This window comes from Eurosta solidaginis, chromosome 3 (genome assembly GCF_040869045.1).
Source record: "Eurosta solidaginis isolate ZX-2024a chromosome 3, ASM4086904v1, whole genome shotgun sequence".
NCBI classification, from domain to species: domain Eukaryota; kingdom Metazoa; phylum Arthropoda; class Insecta; order Diptera; family Tephritidae; genus Eurosta; species Eurosta solidaginis.
Window position 1 is genome coordinate 207,394,980 of NC_090321.1, and position 12,685 is coordinate 207,407,664.

Here is a 12,685-nt window from a genome sequence, read left to right on the forward strand (position 1 = left end):
TTGAGCAGAGCAATGCTGCAGTACATAACAAAAAATTTAAATAATATTCACAAAAAAAATGTGTAGCTGTAAAATTCGGTAGAATGTCGAAGAAACAGCGTGAAAAGGTAGAAGAAGAGGTGGAATTTCATAAGGCGCAATTGAGAGCACAAAGTGACGCGGCGCCGGATAGTTCAGTGTTCGATACACAAACACCATCGAGTAGTGATCAACTGCATCATAATTATAATGGGTATGCATTTTGGATTACTTAGCTTTGTTTGCTGGGTGGTAATGCTGTTACGATGAAATTATATAAAATGTAATGATTATATTATGATTTAATTAGAATTTCATTACAATAACTTTACATTATAATAGTATTAAAAAACATATATTGTAATTTTGTATAATTTATATATTAGGTACTATCAATCTTACTTTAATACTTAATTAAAATTACCTAAAAATTCCGATACTTTTAATTTAAAGCTATTTTACCATTCCATTAGGCATTAAAATTACAATACAATTAAACTATAATTGTATAACAAAAACGTCCCATTTTTTTTCTACAAAGTTAAATCTGCCTACAGTTACTTGAGAATTATATTACTGCAATCAAACTGCAAAACGTTAACATTGCAACCTCTAGTCTTTATACATATAAGTACTACATCACAAACTTATGAAAATACTATTACAATTACATAGCGCTTGCATTACAACTAAATAATACATACATTACCATTGCATTATAATATTTTTCCAATTTATCTCCAATTCTCTATATCAGTCAGTGATAAGGTAGTGAACAGCGGAGGCCTTGTTAAATAAAGCGCTGCTAAAAATCCAATGTAACTAGGCTCTGTTGATGCGCGCCTGTAAATATACCACACAATTTGGATCAAAAAACATGCTTTGTGGATTGCATTCCAAAAGTAATAGATATTTAGCATTGTATTCTCCAAAAAATTATATACGGCTTTGCATTTGCTACGTCATGGCAAATACGCAACCTCAAAAACCGTAGTTTATTTTTGTTGATGCGTTGCAAACATGTGATATAAGTTATATATATCACCGATCTCTACGATTTTTTTAGAAAACATTTTTTGTAATATATGTAAGCATTGTTTGAAATTCGAAGCTTCTATCTGTTAAAATGGGGCAGAAATTACGAAAAGTACCAAAAAGTACCTATACTCCCTACGAAATAATTAGCTTTTTAAGAAAAATATACATTACAGTTGTCTTATAACTATATATCTTTGGAACTACATATATGCAATATAAGTATATAAAAATTGCATAAAAATACTCCTGGAAGTAATATACATTAATATAAAAATTGATATGTTATGAATAGTTATATTCATTTATTTTGAAACCGCATTACCTTTTCAATATGATTATAAAACAAATCTAAAACATAATTACTGACATTTACATCATTAACATATAAACTACATTATAACTAAATAACACTTGCATAACAGTAATACTATGTTCAAACAGAAAAATAAATTGAGGAAATTTAGATTTGAATTGAATGCTGTTCATACAACTCGATTTAGCTTACACAATAGTAATTTGATAGCTGGTTGACTCATCTCTACAGCAAGAACATACCTTTGTTCAGACTGTCAAAATGAACACGCACATTATTGGGCGAATGAAATGGAATGAAAACATAAAACTTTGAAATTTTTGTGTGTTGTAAGAAAATGTGTTCAATGTTTTGGTTTCATTTTGAGTTTGCCATCTTCTTTTGACAATCCCTACTCCAGTGAAATGAAAGACATAAAAACAGCTGATGAGATGAGCCAACCATATAGTTCAGCCATGCGTAACTGACGTTTAAAAATACTCAATAAACACACTTTACAATGTTGCATTTGCAATTTGAAACACTTTATTACGCATTTTTTTTATACTCAGTTGAGCAGAGCTCACAGAATATATTAAGTTTGATTGGATAACGGTTGGTTGTACATATATAAAGGAATCGAGATAGATATAGACTTCCATATATCAAAATATTCAGGATCGAAAAAAAATTTGATTGAGCCATGTCCGTCCGTCCGTCCGTCCGTCCGTCCGTCCGTTAACACGATAACTTGAGTAAATTTTGAGGTATCTTGATGAAATTTGGTATGCAGGTTCCTGCGTACACATCTCAGATCGCTATTTAAAATGAACGATATCGGACTATAACCACGCCCACTTTTTCGATATCGAAAAGTTCGAAAAACCGAAAAAGTGCGATAATTCATTACAAAAGACAGCTAAAGCGACGAAACTTGGTAGATGAGTTGAACTTATGACGCAGAATAGAAAATTAGTAAAATTTTGGACAATGGGCGTGGCACCGCCCACTTTTAAAAGAAGGTAATTTAAAAGTTTTGCAAGCTGTAATTTGGCAGTCGTTGAAGATATCTTGATGAAATTTGGCAGGAACGTTACTTCTATTACTATATGTACGCCTAATAAAAATTAGCAAAATCGGAGAAGGACCACGCCCACTTTTAAAAAAAAAATTTTTTTTAAGTAAAATTTTAACAAAAAATTTAATATCTTTACAGTATATAAGTAAATTATGTCAACATTCAACTCCAGTAATGATATGGTGTAACAAAATACAAAAATAAAAGAAAATTTCAAAATGGGCGTGGGTCCGCCCTTTTTCATTTAATTTGTCTAGGATACTTTTAACGCCATAAGTCGAACAAAAATTAACCAATCCTTTTGAAATTTGGTAGGGGCATAGATTTTATGACATTAACTGTTTTCTGTGAAAATGGGCGAAATCGGTTAATGCCACGCCCAGTTTTTATACACAGGCTTCCGTCTGTCCTTCCGCATGGCCGTTAACACGATAACTTGGGCAAAAATCGACATATCTTTAATGAACTTAGTTCACGTGCTTACTTGAACTCACTTTATCTTGGTATGAAAAATGAACGAAATCCGACTATGACCACGCCCACTTTTTCGATATCGAAAATTACGAAAAATGAAAAAATGCCATAATTCTATACCAAATACGAAAAAAAGCATGCAACATGGTAAGGTAATTGGATTGTTTTATTGACGCGAAATATAACTTTAGAAAAAACTTTATAAAATGGTTGTGACACCTACCATATTAAGTAGAAGAAAATGAAAAAGTTCTACAGGGCGAAATAAAAAACCCTTGAAATCTTGGCAGGTATTACATATATAAATAAATTAGCTGTATCCAACAGATGATGTTCTGGGTCACCCTGTTCCACATTTTGGTCGATATCTGGAAAACGCCTTCACACCACTCCCTTTTAAAACTCTCATTAATACCTTTCATTTGATACCCATATCGTAAAAACATATTCTAAAGTCACCCCTGGTCCACCTTTATGGCGATATCTCGAAAAGGCGAACACCTATAGAACGAAGGCCCACTCCCTTTTAAAATACTTATTAACACCTTTCTTTTGATACCCATATTGTACAAACAAATTCTAGGGTCACCCCTGCTCCACCTTTATGGCGATATCTCGAAACGGCGTCCACATATGGAACTAAGGATTACTCCCTTTTAAAATACTCATAAACACCTTTCTTTTGATACCCATGTTGTACAAACAAATTCTAGGGTTACCCCTGGTCCACCTTTATGTCGATATATCGAAACCGCGTCCACCTATGGAACTAAGGATTACTCCCTTTTAAAATACTCATTAGCACCTTTCATTTGATACCCATATCGTGCAAACGCGTTCTATAGTCACCCCTGGTCCACCTTTATGGCGATATCTCGAAAAGTCGACCACCTATACAACAACCACCACTCCCTTTTAAAACCCTTATTAATACCTTTAATTTGATACCCATATCGTACAAACATATTCTAGAGTCACCCCTGGTCCACCTTTAGGGCGATATTTCGAAACGGCGTCTACCTATAGAACTAAGGCCCACTCCCTTTTAAAATACTCATTAACACCTTTCGTTTGATGCTCATATTGTACAAACAAATTCTAGGGTCACCCCTGGGCCACCTTATGGCGATATCTCGAAACGGCGTCCACCTATGGAACTAAGGATTACTCCCTTTTAAAATACTCATTAACACCTTTTTTTTGATACCCATATTGTACAAACAAATTCTAGGGTCACCCCTGGTCCACCTTTGTGGCGATATCTCGAAATGGCGTCCACCTATGGAACTAAGGATTACTCCCTTTTAAAATACTCATTAACACCTTTCATTAGAAACCCATATCGTACAAACGCATTCTAGAGTCAACCCTGATCCACCTTTATGGCTATATCCCTAAATGGCATCCACCTATAGAACTATGGCCCACTCCCTCATAAAATACTCTTTAACGCCTTTCATTTGATACACATTCCAGGGTTTCCATCGGTTCATTTTCCTACATGGTTATTTTCCCTTATGTTGTCACCATAGCTCTCAACTGAGTATGTAATGTTCGGTTACACCCGAACTTAACCTTCCTTACTTGTTTTAAATTGGCAATTTATTATTACAATTTATTATATGACAAATTGCGTAATAAATTGCCCAAATAGTATAAATTGCCAATTTGGTGTGTGTTTGAACCTAGTATAACATCATCACATTATTTTAGCAAATCAATTCAATGGTAAATATAAATCAATAAGACAAATTGGTGGAACGGGCCACCGCTTACATTATCATAAAATTAAAAAAAAATTGCAGCTGCATTACATTTACATTAGACCTGCATCACAATATTATTTCAATTCATCGCCAACAAATAACCAGTGTTACTATTAAAAATTGCACTAAAATACTCTGGAATTACATTATAGTTAAAGTAATTGCTAATAGCAATCAATAGCGCAAATAGATTGAATATTCAACTTTTCCAAAAATAATTTCAAAACTGACGAGTTTTAATTGGCATTACCAGGAATAAATAAAAATAAATATAAGGCGCGATAACCTCCGAAGAGATCTAAGGCCGAGCTTCTCTTCCAATTTGCGTCGTGCTCCTCTTGATTTTTCCCTACAAATTGGCCGGACGGGACCTACATGTTTTATGCCGACTCCGAACGGCATCTGCAAGGCAGATGAGTTTTCACTGAGAGCTTTTCATGGCAGAAATACAATCGGAGCGCTTGCCAGACACTGCCGAGGGGCGACCCCGCTTAGAAAAATTTTCTTCTAATTGAAAAATCTTATTTCTAAAATTTTGATGTTGCTTTGCCCGGGAGTTGAACCCAGGGCATACGGTGTGATAGGCGGAGCACGCTACCATCACGCCACGGTGGCCGCCGTTACCAGGAATGCTATGTTTAAATGTAATGTATTGGTATGTAATGCTACTCTTTGAAGCCCCTGATAATAATTTAATATGAAATGGCTCGGTTGAGTAGAAAATTTTACTTGTAAAGTAACTCTTTTTCAGGGACCGAAAATAACTATTATATTTTTTTCGGAGTCGAAAAAGTCCGAGTCAAAATATGGTCCTAGGGGAAAATGTTTGAGTTCCCGGGTATCCCTATAGCAATATCATGTCGTATTATGCATTCTTTTTATTTTTCGAACTTTTGCCATAAAAGTCCACATATAAAAGTAAAATTTGTATTTTTATTTTTTGAAAAGTCCGGAAATAAAAGTTAAATGCGGACTTTTATTTTTTTAATGCCAAAAAAAAGGCCGGCTTGATAACAAAAAATATTTGTTACCAATCGATTCTCCTGGATTCGTTAAATTAAAAACCTTATGGACTTTTGAAAATTTATGTTAATAATACTAGAAATTTATCATAAAAAAAATATGTCGAAAATCTCGTAGTATAAATAGTGAACATGCAGTGGATTTTTGCAATAAATTTCGTTCCAATACAACTGTTAGAGTGAAAATTGGTAAACCGCATTCTGCTATGATGGGAAAGCTTTCTTTAAAAATGGGCGTAAACGGTCGCCTGTTTCTGCATATAGGAATTTTCGCACAGAACATGCGATATTTGAGTATCTAAAGAATCCACGTTATTTATATTTGGCGTGTAAATTACTGACATTGCATGTAGTTGATCCACATATTTTTTTTGGACAATGGGCGCGGCACCGCCTACTTTCCAAATAAGATAATTTTGACTTTCAAGAGCGATAACTCATACACCGTTTGAGCTATTTTTTGCAAATTGGTAAGCGAACTTCATATTTGTATTTGTACATACCGACAGAAAAATTTCAAAATCGAATTAAAGTCACACCCACTTGTATATAAAAATTTCAAAACTGGGTACTAGAATTCTTTGCTGAGTACGTGAATATGTCGGAGTTATTTCGGGACTATTGCGGAATTATTTGGGGATACTTCCGGTATCATTCCTGGATGACTTTCGGAATCCCGTCAGGGTTAGTTTAGGACTTTTTCGCGATCATTTGGGGATCCTTCCGGCATCATTTCTGAATATTTTTCGGGATTTGTCCGGGATCCCATCGCGATCATTTTGGGACTATTTTGATATCATTTTGAGGCCCTTCCCTTCATTCTATTTTTGATTATTTTAAATGAATACTGTAGCGAACTGCTATAACTATAATTACACTTTTTGTGCTATTTTAACCAACTAAATACCCGAAAAACCAACAATATTTTCATTTAAAAAATTCCCTTTGGTTTTAGCTAATTGCAGTTTTACTCCTTTGTTCTATGAATAGTAATTCCTTCACCCCTGTCATATCAATTAAAAAAATAAATGTAAGGCGCGATAACCTCCGAAGAGATCTAAGGCCGAGCTTCTCTTCCAATTTGCGTCGTGCTCCTCTTGATTTTTCCTACAAATTGGCCGGACGGGACCTACATGTTTTATGCCGACTCCGAACGGCATCTGCAAGGCAGATGAGTTTTCACTGAGAGCTTTTCATGGCAGAAATACAATCGGAGCGCTTGCCAGACACTGCCGAGGGGCGACCCCGCTTAGAAAAATTTTCTTCTAATTGAAACATCTTATTTCTAAAATTTTCATGTTGCTTTGCCCGGGAGTTGAACCCAGGGCATACGGTGTGATAGGCGGAGCACGCTACCATCACACCACGGTGGCCGCCAATATATATCAATTAATTTAACTTAAAAACAAAATGTATTTTTTTAATTCGAAAAAACTGTATTGTACTATTCACGTAAGCGCTCCTTTCAGGTTATCAGCTCATTTAGTTATGTTTTTTAATCTATTGCAAAAATAAAATACAATGACAAAAATAATTTTTAAAGAGATAACTTGATAAGCAGGCTAACGTGAGTAGCACATGTATTTTAACTTTTTCTTGCGGACGGGGCCGCGGGTAAAGGCTAGTATATATGGGGTTTTCCATCCAATTTCGACCAATTTTGAACCCGACCCCTTTAGAATTGGCTGAAAGTCTTTCTTCTTTTTCTAGCTTACGAAAGATGTTTTTCAGAATTTTTTCATATTTTTTCATCCAACTCAAAAAAAGTTATGAATTTTAAAAAAAACACCGTTTTTGTTTTCAAAATGTATAACTTTTTCAAAAATTGGCCGTTTGGGATCTTTTTTTTTTAATTTGTTTTTAAATGCACTTTTCGGAAAAAATACAAAAAAATTTTTTAAGTTTTTTTTTCAATTAATCAAAAAAAAAAAAAAAAAAATCGGCCCACTCCGCGATTAGTGGGGATGATCGCAGAATTGATTGAAGTTTTTTATGAGAAAAAAAAAAAAATGGTGAAATTCGAAAAATCTCGAAAAACTCAAAAATTACAAAAAAAAACTTTAAACATTTTTTTGTATTTTTTCCGAAAAGTACATTTAAAAACAAAGTTAAAAAAAAAAGATCCCAAACGGTCAATTTTTGAAAAAGTTATAGCATTTTGAAAACAAAAACGATGTTTTTTTAAAAATTCATAACTTTTTTTGAGTTGGATGAAAATGTGAAAAAATTCTGAAAAACGTCTTTCGTAAGCTAGAAAAAGAAGAAAAACTTTCAGCCAATTCTAAAGGGGTCGGGTTCAAAATTAGTAGAAATGGGATGGAATACCCCATATATAAATGCAACTATGTACACACATATTCACGTACTTAGCAATGACTTCAAGTAGCCAGTTTTGATATTTTCCCTACACAAAATGTGATTAGTCCAGGATGAATCCGGAATGAGTCGCAAAGGAGTATACGACCAATGCCAGTTTTGATCTCTTTGTATGAGTTGAGTGATAATGTCCTATGAAGAGACTAATTGTACCCATTTACACCCGAAAGGGATCGATAGGACCAATTCCCTTTATACCCATAGGGGCCCATATGAAGATTATGCCCTTTTCGGTTCAATAAGGACTCAAATAGGGACCAGTCGCATTTTTCATGGCAGAAACAGAATCGAAAGGTTTGTCCAGCCACCAAATCTATTTGATGTAAGTTGACCGCCCGCTTTTCAAGAAGGAATAAAAGATATTCTCCGAAAATTTTACCATAACTCCGGCGTGGTCGTTAAGTCCTAGTAATTTAGGTTTCGTATAGGGCTCCGCATTTTTCTTAAATAATTCGATTCAATCCCGTGTTATCTTTTTTATTTTTCTAATTTTGTTGCCGTTTTTTCTAATATTTCTTATAATGGCTTACATAGATTTCAAACTGACTAATCTCAACTGTACCCGAAAGGGACTAAAGGGGACAAATTATGCAGAAATGTACACAAAAGAGATCAATCGGAGACCAATCTTTTTAGGGATTAATCGCATAATTTTTTGCAGGGTTTATATACAAGTGGGTGTGGCTTTAATACGATTTTTAAATTTTTCTGTCGGCCTGTACAAATACAAATACGAAGTTCGCTTACCAATTTGCAAAAACATAGCTCAAATAATGTACGAGTTATCGCGCTTGAAAGTCCAAAAAATCTTTTTTGGAAAGTTGGCGCTGCCACGCCCATTGTCCAAAAAAATTATTTGGATCAACTACATGCAATGTCAGTAATTTACACGCCAAATTTAAAAAACGTGTCTTCTTTAGATACTCAAATATCGCATGTTCTGTGCGGAAATTTCTATATACAGAAAGGGGAGTGGCTACTGACCGATTACGCCCATTTTTTACAAAACTTTCCCATCATAGCAGGATGTGGTGTACCAATTTTCACTACAATAGTTGTATTGGAACGAAATTTATTGCAAAAATCCACTGCATGTTCACTATTTATACTACGAGATTTTAAATATAGTTTGTTTATGATAAATTTCTAGTATTATTAACATAAATTTTCAAAAGTCTATAAGGTTTTAAGTTTTAGGAATCCAGGAGAATCGATTGGTATGAAATTTTTTTAATTCGGATAAGCCATTTGTTTGTTATCAAGCCGGACTTTTATTTTGGCCTTAAAAAATAAAAGTCCGGATTTAAATTTTATTTCCGGACTTTTGTTTTTAAAAGTCCGAGTTTAGCTAGTTCTATCGGACTCAGGTAAAAAAATCCCAAAATAATTTTTATCTTGATCCAAACATATTAGAAGTCCAAAATTAATAGTTTTGCAAGGAATTATATTATAAAAGGAATAATAGTTTCCATCCCTGCTTTTTTTTAAAGCAAAGGTACAGGAAAGGCGTGAGGAATCCCATAATAATTGTACATCTTTTTAGCTTTTAAGACAACTGAATTGGACGAAGGTTCAATGTGATTAAAATTAATATATAAAACCCTTTTTATATAGGTGTGAAGTAATCGAATTATTTCGAGTGTATGGTCCAGTAATTGAATAAGAGTTACGCATTTTTGAGCTTGCAATTTGGAGTAATTTAATTAGAGGAAGAAGATTACTTGTAAACTAATTAAAATATAAATACGTACTTACGAAATTTTTCAGATATATGTAAAGGTATTACATTTTTTCTGAGCGGGGTCGCCCTTGGCAGTGATTTGGCAAACACTCCGAGTGTATTGCTGCCTTGAAAAGCTTCTCAGTGAAAATGCATCTGCCTTGCAGATGCCGTTCGGTGTCGGTGCAACGCAAATTGAAACAGAAGCTCGCCCTAAAATCTCTTCGGAGGTTATCACGCCTTGCATTCATTCATTCATTCATTAAATTTCTTTGTGTTTGTGCTTTGAGAGTAATTAAATTGCAAAAGTAATAATTGCCACCCAACAGTATATATGATAATTATTAAAATATGTATTTATTTCAATTTCCACGCTTTTCTCAACATATTTTTTTCTAGTTATGGCTATTCGAGCAATGAAGTGAGCTTTGGCAGCCCCTATGGCTACTCGGCATCGGTGACGCCGCAACAAACCATGGCCTACGATATATCAGCGAATTATGTCGACAGCACCACATACGAACCGCGTGGCACGATGGTGGACCCTGATTTCGTTAGTCATGGTAGGAGACACAAAAATGCACAGCAAAAACTCGTGCCAATGTGCATAACAATAGAGACGTATCAGCATTTAATGCTCGTATAATCATTTATCATACGCATTACCATTACTACTATTACCATTACCACCACTATTTATTACCAATACTGCTACCACTACTACTACTCAACTTAGTCATCATTGAAGTTATGCAGTACAGTTATCAAGTTCATACTGTGAGCCCATCACGGTTTCAAGTTTTATCAATATTTTTCGCACACTATTTACACATTTTTGCATCAAATCTTTTATTACTTATTTTTGCTATAATTTCTTTTTTTTTTGGTCAGCGCATTGTTTAGAAGTGAGTGTGTGTGGATTGTAAGTAATTGAGTTGCGTTTGCGTTACAACCATGGACTTTAACAACTAAATGTAATAATTGTGATATGTTTTAGAAATAATCGCAATCGTTTATTGAATTAGAAAATGTAGGTGGGCGTATAAATATTATGAATTTTTCAAAAATTCTTTTTCTAAATTAGTTGATATTAATTTTTATTAATCATTTATCATTGGCATAAACATTCATTACAAGTTAATAAGTGGGAGGGACAATATTTTATATATTTTACGCCACATCAATCTTGCGCTATTATCTACAGAAAGAAAACAATTATATTTAGAATCATTGGTAATTATTTTGATTGTACATTCCTTTAAACATTGCTTCTTCTCCTCTCCACACAATCAACCAGCTGATGGCGACATCAATGATGTTCTCATAAAAACCTTAGCAGAGGCACATGCAAATACAAGCACCAAACTCGAAGCGGTACACGAAATGTTTCGCAAGCCTCAGGTAAAACCGATGATATTTGTATTTTAATTTGTTCGTGCGCGAACTGCAACTAATTGGCATATTTTATTTTTTTCTCTTTCCTTATCTTTTTATATGAATTTATTACTTATTTCTTAAACCCCATTTTCGGCTTACGCTCATAAGGATATATCGAGAATACTTTACTACAAGAATCTGGGTCAGGAGGAACTGTGGTTAGACTGTGCCGAAAAGCTTACACAAATGATACAAAATATTATCGAATTTGCGAAGCTGATACCAGGATTTATGCGATTAAGTCAGGATGATCAGGTGAGTTCTATATAGTTTGTAACTTTGTTAAGAAAACGATGATTATATGTGATACGCATATAATGGTAGGCGATGTGATGCAATACGTATTAGTATCATCTGGTATTGTGAACTATGAAATTAGTATGATGTGTGCAAATTTGTAATGGGATATTAAGATGTGATAGGCATGTTTGATTTGATATGTTGGACGTGATACTATAGAAATTTACGATATGATCATCTGTCATCATATGATTTCGTCTCACTTCATATGGAATGTATGTTTTGAACTGGTATCCAATTTAACAGAACAAATTTAACAAACTATTTCAGGATTTTTCTGGTATTTCTTTCTAGGTTTTGTTTGTGTTTTCCCAAAAAAAAATTAAATATTATGTTACGTCTACATCTGATTTAGTGTGATGTGAAAGGTTGAGACATTTTTTTTTTTTTTTTGGTTTTGCTGTTTGATAACATTTTGTGAGACAGTGTGCTTGTTTTTAGATGATATTTTATGACATGATATGGTGTGTGGTGAAATTCGATGCGATATTTTAATATTTTTTATATGACGATCAGTGAAATGATATGTCGTTGTGATATGCTTGTGATGTGATGGCGATCTTATGTGGTGCGATGTGATTTGTTTGATAAATTCTAAATAATCTTACGTAGGCATGCTTATCAGGCTATCTGCTTGTGTGGCTGTATTTTTTACTCTATGGCAAAAACTAAAGAAGAATTGATAATCATGGCGACGTGAATTTATGTTTGGGTATGTCTATAGATATGACAATTTCGGGTGATATGATTTAATAAATATGTGATGGAGATGACTTTCGTAAGGAAATATATGGAATATAATGTGGTTAATATGATGCGATAAAACAATTTCATATTACATTTTTGTGATGTGATGGCGATATCGAATGATATATTTTCATCTTATATGATGTGATATAATATGTTTTATTGAAATTTAAATACTTACATAGTGTAAGTTTTTTGTTTGTGTTTTTTTATATGTATGGCGATCACACAGTTCAAACTAAACAGAAGCGATATGATATTAGGTTGTAGGGAAGTATAGGCAAGAAGTCACTATATATAGATTACTCAGGCGATATGATAAAATAAATATTCTTTTTTTCTTTTAGTATTATCATTATCTCGAACATTTTTGTTGTAACTTTTTTTCTTTTAGTACTACCCTTACCTGGAACATTT

The 12,685-nt window shown here is 33.7% G+C and overlaps 1 protein-coding gene across 5 annotated transcripts in view; it reads left to right on the top strand.

Annotated features, from left to right (window-relative positions):
- The window catches only part of Hr3 (Hormone receptor 3), a 263,144-nt gene that overhangs the window by 240,032 nt on the left and 10,427 nt on the right, over positions 1-12,685 (top strand). For all 5 annotated transcript variants that reach the window (XM_067774875.1, XM_067774876.1, XM_067774878.1 and 2 more), the window contains 4 exons: positions 67-232; positions 10,184-10,347; positions 11,082-11,185; positions 11,330-11,476. In XM_067774875.1, coding sequence (XP_067630976.1) covers positions 67-232; positions 10,184-10,347; positions 11,082-11,185; positions 11,330-11,476 — 581 coding nt within the window. The remainder of the gene's footprint in view (positions 1-66; positions 233-10,183; positions 10,348-11,081; positions 11,186-11,329; positions 11,477-12,685) is intronic.